At 54.1% G+C, this 7,127-nt stretch overlaps 1 protein-coding gene across 1 annotated transcript; it reads right to left on the bottom strand.

Annotated features, from left to right (window-relative positions):
* Positions 1-759: 759 nt before the first annotated feature.
* Positions 760-6,586, bottom strand: HMOX1 (heme oxygenase 1; the record flags this gene model as incomplete). The annotated part of the gene is made up of 4 exons (XM_079715030.1): positions 760-1,287; positions 2,333-2,432; positions 3,776-4,267; positions 6,467-6,586. 4 exons carry the CDS (start codon positions 6,584-6,586, stop codon positions 1,157-1,159), a joined length of 843 nt encoding a protein of 280 aa, XP_079571156.1. The 3' UTR covers positions 760-1,156.
* Positions 6,587-7,127: the final 541 nt, after the last annotated feature.

Below are 7,127 nucleotides of genomic sequence, written 5' to 3'. Positions count from 1 at the left end.
CGTTAACACTCCCCACAGCTTTTCTCTGAGGATCAAATGAGATGATGTCATGGGTGAGATGATGAGCAAGAATCACAAAACACTGATCTCCCTTGTTTCACAATAGTATTATACACTGTTGGTGTGTTACACGCATCTCATTTGCTTCTCAAAACAGATGAGCTGGGTCTCACTGTATTCATGTTAAAGGTGACAGAACTGGGCCCCAGAAAGGTTAATAACTAACCCCAAAGGCAGAGCTACAAAATGGAGTAGCAGGGATTTGAACCAGGGATCACACTCCACTCCCTTGGATTCACTGTACAGGACACAAATTTTATCCCAGCATCTGCTCATTTCAGCCTAACAGGGAATCCCATCCTCAGTAAAGCTGAGTCTTGCATCAGGCAGGGTTCACCACAAAGACCTGCCCACCGACTGCTTAAAGGTCCCCCCCCACATCCTCAGAACAGAGCACAACATCCCAGACCAGCTCCTGCCATCCCCACCTTCACCCCTTCTCCCCACCAGGCTTTCAAGAAACAAGTGAGGAAAAGTCAGCTCCCCAAAGGTAACAGAGCCCAAGAAAAACACTTCAGGTTACTATTAAGCCATGTAGTTTATTATTTCACATGAAAGTTAGTGACCAAGGCCACAGTGCTGTTAAACCCCTCCCTCCCACCCCAACCCTGTTATGAAAACAAAACAGAACACAACAAAATACCGCAGCTCAGGCCGAGTCAGGAATGAAAAGCGGCTCCAACAAAAGCAAGACGGAAACACGAGACACAACATCTTTGCATATTTATACAAAAATTGCCATGGCCCAGGGGGCAGGCGGTCACAGCATGTCAACAAGGAGACCGGGGACCCAGGGCACTTGGAGGTTCACGACAGCGGTCGCTTCTGGCTACATCTTTTGGGCTCTGCTGCAGGAACGGGGTGGGGAGGGTGCCCTCGGGGCTGGGCAGGACCCCACGTCCCACTCTAAAGTTCAGGTCATTGGCTGGACGTGCTTTTGGTTGGGGGAGATGCCGCAGACTCCTTTCTTCCAGAGAGAGAGGGACGCAGGGACCCCAACAGCTGCTCCCACTCCCCCTGCCCAAGGGAGGGAAGTCGGCCAAGAGACTGTCCCTCTCCAAAAAGAGTTCACGGCCAGGAGCCAGCATGCTTACATTCACAGGGAGTAAAGCCCCACGGCGACCGTTGCCAACAGAAAGCTGAACGTGAGGACCCATCGCATGAGTGGCACCTGGGAGAGGATGCTGAGCTGGGGCTTCCCCCCGGACGCCTCTGTGGGAGCAGAGTCTGAAGGAGAAAGGGGACAGTGTCAACACCAGGAGGACAGAGGTGGGCCTGTCTGACATCACAGAAAGACAAAGCAGAGGGGCCTCAGCAGGGTCTAGTACAGTCCCGCTCAATGCAAACCAGTAGCCCTCTGGCCACTGCTTACATACCTCCGAAGACAGGGAGCTTACTACTTCTCCAAGCTCTCCAGTCTTCCATTTTCGGCTACATTGTGAGGAAGTACCCTCCAGGGATACCCAGGGGACCACACTTTGAGAACCAGTGCGTTAGGGCCAAGTCCCCTCACCCCCACCAGGTAGCCAATCCCACCAGGACTGGCCACATTCCAACGTTCCCGGGCTCAATCCCGCCAACAGAGGGGTCGACGTGGGCCTAGCACACATGAGAAAGCCGCAGGGCAGGCGGGCAAGGGTGGCCCCAGGACCTGAGGTGACCTGCCAAGCAGGTGGCTGAGCCTCACCCCTCCCCTCCCTCAACTCCCAAAGCCGCACTGCCACCACGGGGTGTCAGGGGACATTTGGTGGAGCACTTTGGTGCTTTTGGAAGTCTCCCAGATGTTCTCTCAGCACAGCCACCCCGTCGAGAACTGTCTGAGAAGTGTGAGGGAGGGACTAACACGAGACACGACCCCGAGGTTACATGTCTTCCCTGCATCCATGGCGGGGGAAGAGCTAGCAGCTGTCCTGGGCTCCCTGCCCCATGTCAGGGCGTCTCTGCGTGGGAACCATTAAAAGGCCCCCAAAGGAACCTCAATTAAGAGGGGAGAGGGCTTTGCCGTGACTTCTGAGGGTCCTCGGTGTGCAAGTCTTCCTTTCGAGCCAGTGACCTAGAACGAGCCCAACCCCCCTGATTCTAGAACTGGGGAGACTGAGGCGTGGAGGGGTCACCCACGTGGCTGCAGTCACCCGCTGAAGGCTGGCCCCACGCCCTCTGCCCACACCCGACTTCGCATTTAAAACACTGAGGAGACAGAAGAGTCAACAGGTGCTGGAGCCAGAGAGCTGCACCATACGCCCTCCAAATGCCGCCCCCTGGAAGCCCTCACCTTGCGCCCTGCTGCCAGCCCGCCTGCGAAGGCCTGGTGCCCCCGAGGGGCTCTGGTCCTTGGCGTCCTGAGTCAGCAGCCCCTGCAACTCCTCAAACAGCTGCAAGACAAAAGACACGTGTCTCTGTGAGAGGTGGGGACCGGCCAGATGAAGGGAGGTTTGAGGTGTGGTTGTGAAACATTAGGACATACCAGAATCACAGGAAAAGATACTGAACATCCATGGACCTTTCATCCAGCTTAAGAGATAAGATGTCACAAGTCCATCTGACCCGCCTGCCTGTGGGTATTGGGGGACAATACTCCCCAGTAATAGCCACCCTGAATTCAGGGCTCACCGTGGCCACTCACGCCCTTATGTTGCATCCCTCTGCAACTTATGTCACGGGTGGTACCCTAGCAGGCACTCCATTCTCTTGGTGAGATTCGCCCCTGGTAAGTGTGCTCCATGGTATTCATTAGCCAGGGTTTACAGATGAGAAAACTGCAGCTCCCAGAGATTCAGTGCCTGGGGCCGAGGCTAACCCAGAGCTCAGGCAGCACGAGCAAACCCTCCTACGGGGCTCTGGCTCCAAACCTCCCATTCTTTCTATACCGCCTCTCTGAAAGACAGATTTTCTTGGAGGACTGACCAGGTTTTGGGGCTGATGATGTTGTTTTTTAGGGGAATGCAAGGGAGGGGCATTGCTCCATTAAGGAGTGCTCAGACCAGGCTCTTCTGGGGTCCCAGGCTGGGAATAAAGAGCCAGGGAGAGCATAAGCTGGGAGCCCCAGTCCCCATGGGGCCTCCAGGTGGGGGGAGAGCGATGGGATTCTACAACATCCGGATTAGAAGAAACCTCACCCTCCCTGGGAACACACCCACCCCCAGCCCTGCCCAAGAAGTCAGCCTTCAAGGCAAGGCCTTGCTTGAAGCTCACCTTCCCCTAGATTTGAGACACTTATAGAAAGACACATCCAGCCTCCCTGGCTGGGCTGAGAGGCCCAGAAGGCGGAGGCCATGTCTGCAGCACCCGTAACCCCTGCAGTGCCAACCTGGCTACACACAAATGCACAGGCAACTTGTATGTTGTCACAGAGGATTGCCACAGAGTGCCACAATGGTGACGCTCAAAACCTACAATAACCATAGCTAATATTAGACAGCTGATGCCATGCCACGCCATGCTATTAGGACCTGATTGATTTAAATCCGCTTAAACCTCACAACTCTTACGAGATAATGTCATTTCCCCATTTTACAGATAGGGAAACTGAAGTACATAGCGATTAAGGGATTTGCCCAACATCACCCAGCCAGTAAGTGGCAGAACTAGAACCCTGGCCCCCAAGCCCCTGCCCCTAACCGTGACCCTCGGCCCCCACCTCCCCTGCTCTGCGTGAAATGTCCCTGGAGGAGCAGCTGGGGGACGCAGCGGCCGTGCAGGGCGGCCAGACCCTCACCTGGATGTTGAGCAGGAAGGCAGTCTTGGCCTCATTGAGGACCCTCTTCTTGACCTCGGGGGTCATCTCCAGAGTGTTCATACGGGAGCGGTACAGCTGCTTGAACTTGGTGGCACTGGCGACGTTGGGGAAAGTGAAGAAGGCCAGGCCCTCTCCGGAGCTGGGCAGGTCCAGGGCCTTCTGAGCGATCTTCTTGAGGACCTGGCCCCCAGACAGGTCACCCATGTAGCGGGTGTAGGTGTGGGCCACCAGCAGCTCGGGTTCGGCGCGCCCCACCTCTTGGAGTCGCTGCACGTAGCGCCTGGTGGCCTGCGTGTAGGGGATGGCCTCCTGCCAGCGGGACCCGTACCAGAAGGCCATGTCCTGCTCGAGGGCCCCCCTTCGGTGCAGCTCTTCCGGGAAGTAGAGGGGAGAGTAGACTGGGTTCTCCTTGGTGCGTTCGATCTCCTCCTCCAGGGCCACATAGATGTGGTACAGAGATGCCATTATCAGCTGAAACCAGAGCGAGCGGGTTGGTATAAGAACTCCCCATCCAGCCCCTTCACACTACTGCCTTCAGAGGGACCCTTGTCACCTCCCCGGGCTGGGCTCCCACCTCCTGCCAGCCCCTCTGATCCCCTCCACACAGCAGCCAGAGGGAGTGACACAAGAGAGAAATTCGATCATGCACCGTCTGGGCCTAAAACCCTTTTATCACACTGGATAAAACACGCAGCCTCACTTCATCCTTGGAAAAATCCAACAAAGGCATAGCTGTGCCCATTTTACAGAAAAGGAAACTAAGGCTCAGAGAGAGTATGCGACATGGAGGTCACACAGCTAGTAAGAAATGGAAATGGAGCCAAGCCCAGGCATGGCTAAGGGGGCCATCCTGGCTCTGGAAAACGTACGTGAATGAAAGTACTTATAGGAGATGCCAGGCACCTCCGGCCTTTGACCTCTGGATGACCATCTACAGGGCATGGTTCTCCTCCCCAAAGGACCCCTCTGGAAGCTGAGCTGGGGGACAGGGCCAGTGCTCCTTGGTTCGGGGAACTCCCGTTACACATTAATTCTCTAGTTTGAGTTTGAAGGAGGACAAAGGTTAAATGTTCCGGTTGAGATTTTTCCAGATGATTTCTGAGCCATAAACGTTCATGGCAGCGCCATTTCTCACCGGGGCAGAAAGCCAGGCAGCCTGGTACAGAACAGGCTGGGCTTTCGACTATGAGCGACCTGGTTCTAACCCAGCTCAGCCAGTCCTCAGCTGTGTGACCATGGATAAGCCACTCGCCCTCTCTGGGCAATGTGAGGTCTGAGTGGCTCTGCACAAGTCAAGCCTCAGTTCCCTTCCTGCAAAGAGGGATAATCCAACCACACAGGAATGGGCTGGTGTGCAGGTCCAGCAGGATGACACAGGTAAAGCACTAGGTGCAGCCTGGCGCTTAGCACTTGAGTCAGAGGCCATGGTGATAAAAAATGCTACCTCCGTCAGCATAATCTGAGTGAGCACTGGGTCCTCTCATGGATCTTTGTGCTGCCTTTGAACTCAGTGGCTGAGAAGAAAGACCCAAAATCTACAGTGGCTGGGGATGGGATACTCCAGCAGCCACGTCCCCACTGCCTCTGCCCCAGCCTCATTTCAGCAACTGTATGTCAGCTTTTTTTTTGGGGGGGGGGACGAGGGAGCAAGGGCATAGCCCAGGGCCCCAACCCCTTAGAGCTGCATCTTACATCTCCCTTCACTGAAGCACCTCTCATGTTGGAAGTGGGAGAGGCTCCCGAAAGCAAAAGGCAGGGGTGTCGGGAGTGGAGGGCTACAGCTCCCCAGCCCCACAGCTCAACCCGAACGAGGCTTTCCTCACACCCAGCACCTGCCTGGTTCTTCGCCACATGCTTTCCTTCTATTTGTATGAATTTCACAGTTGTACTGGGAAATGGCAAAACCTGTGCCTCACGTACAACGGGCACTTAAGAAAACCCTGCAGGGAATTCCCTGGCAATCCAGCGGTTAGGACTCTGAGCTTCCACTGCAGGGAGCACAGTTTCGATCCCTGGTCGGGGAACTAGATCCCGCATGCCATGCAGCACAAACAAAAAAAAAAAGAAGAAGAAAAGAAAACCCTGCTGTTGAAACATCTCATTTCATGGATGAGAAAAAGGTACCTTAGGGAGGATAGATGAGGTGTCCATAATCTTACTATTAGGAAATGGATGCGCTCGGGCTCGAACCCACATTCCACCTTGCCTTCAGAGGCAGATGAGAACCAGGTCAGAACCATAAGCTCTGAAATGAAACCAGCCTTGGTTCCATTTTGGCCTTTCCCATTTACCTACTGGCTGTGTGACCTTCTGGTAATTACTTAATCTCTCTGAGCCTACCCTTCCTCATCTTCCTTATCAAGACTGAGGCACTAATTCAAAATTAAGTAAAATGCCAAGCAGAGCCTAGGTGGTCAGCTGATGGTAGTACTGCCCCAGCCCCTCCACAACACCACATAGCAGGCTGTGAATGTGCTGTGTGACCTCGGGTAAGTCACCTCCCCTCTCTGAGCCTCAATGTCACGATCTGTAAAAAGATTCCCTTGAACATGCCCATCTGGCCCCTCAGCATCCCTGGTCCCCATCCCCACTTATACCACTGCCCTGAGCCTTGGGAGCACCCACACCCAACATACCCTCTGCCAGGGCTGGTACCACCAGGCCACATACCTTAAAGCCTTCTCGGGTCACCTCGCCCTTCTGAAAGTTCTTCATGAATTCGGCATTCTCCGCCAGGGTGTGCACCTCCTTGGTGGCCTCCTTCAGGGCCTCTGACAAATCCTGGGGCATGCTACAGAGGAAGGGAGGGACGTGAATAAGGGGGGACTCTGAGCAGAGTTCTTCCCAACGTTGAGCTTCTGAGGGTACCCCCGCCTGTCGGCAAGACTTAAAGAGATTTCAGCTTTTATCAGGCTTCTCTGCAGAAATCCAGCCTCTCACCTAATAAACAGCCATGTTCCCAACTGCCTTAAGATGCAGCCCCATCCACACTTTTCAGTCATTAAGATACTACGTAACACGGTCCCCCCCAAACCAAGAGGGAAGTCCTGGGACCAGTTATGCTCAATGGAGGAGAGAAGGGAGCAGCACAACCCTGGGAGAAGCAGCAGTGGGCAGGATGCACATTCACATTCAACTTTGTAAGTGCTCTGATTGGCTTTTAGACCCAAGATTTAATTCATTAACTTGGTTGAGCTCAGATACAAATCTCATGACCCCTTCTAATATTTTGCTCATCACAGAAGTGTTTGAGCTAAAAGGCTAAGTAAATTCAGCTTTACTCAAAGAAAAAGTCCCTTTCGGAGAGTACTTCTGCCGTTATGTCTGTATC

Source organism: Hyperoodon ampullatus (assembly GCF_949752795.1).
Source record: "Hyperoodon ampullatus genome assembly, chromosome: 11".
In the NCBI taxonomy this organism is placed as follows: domain Eukaryota; kingdom Metazoa; phylum Chordata; class Mammalia; order Artiodactyla; family Ziphiidae; genus Hyperoodon; species Hyperoodon ampullatus.
This window is presented reverse-complemented; position numbering and strand designations above follow the sequence as displayed.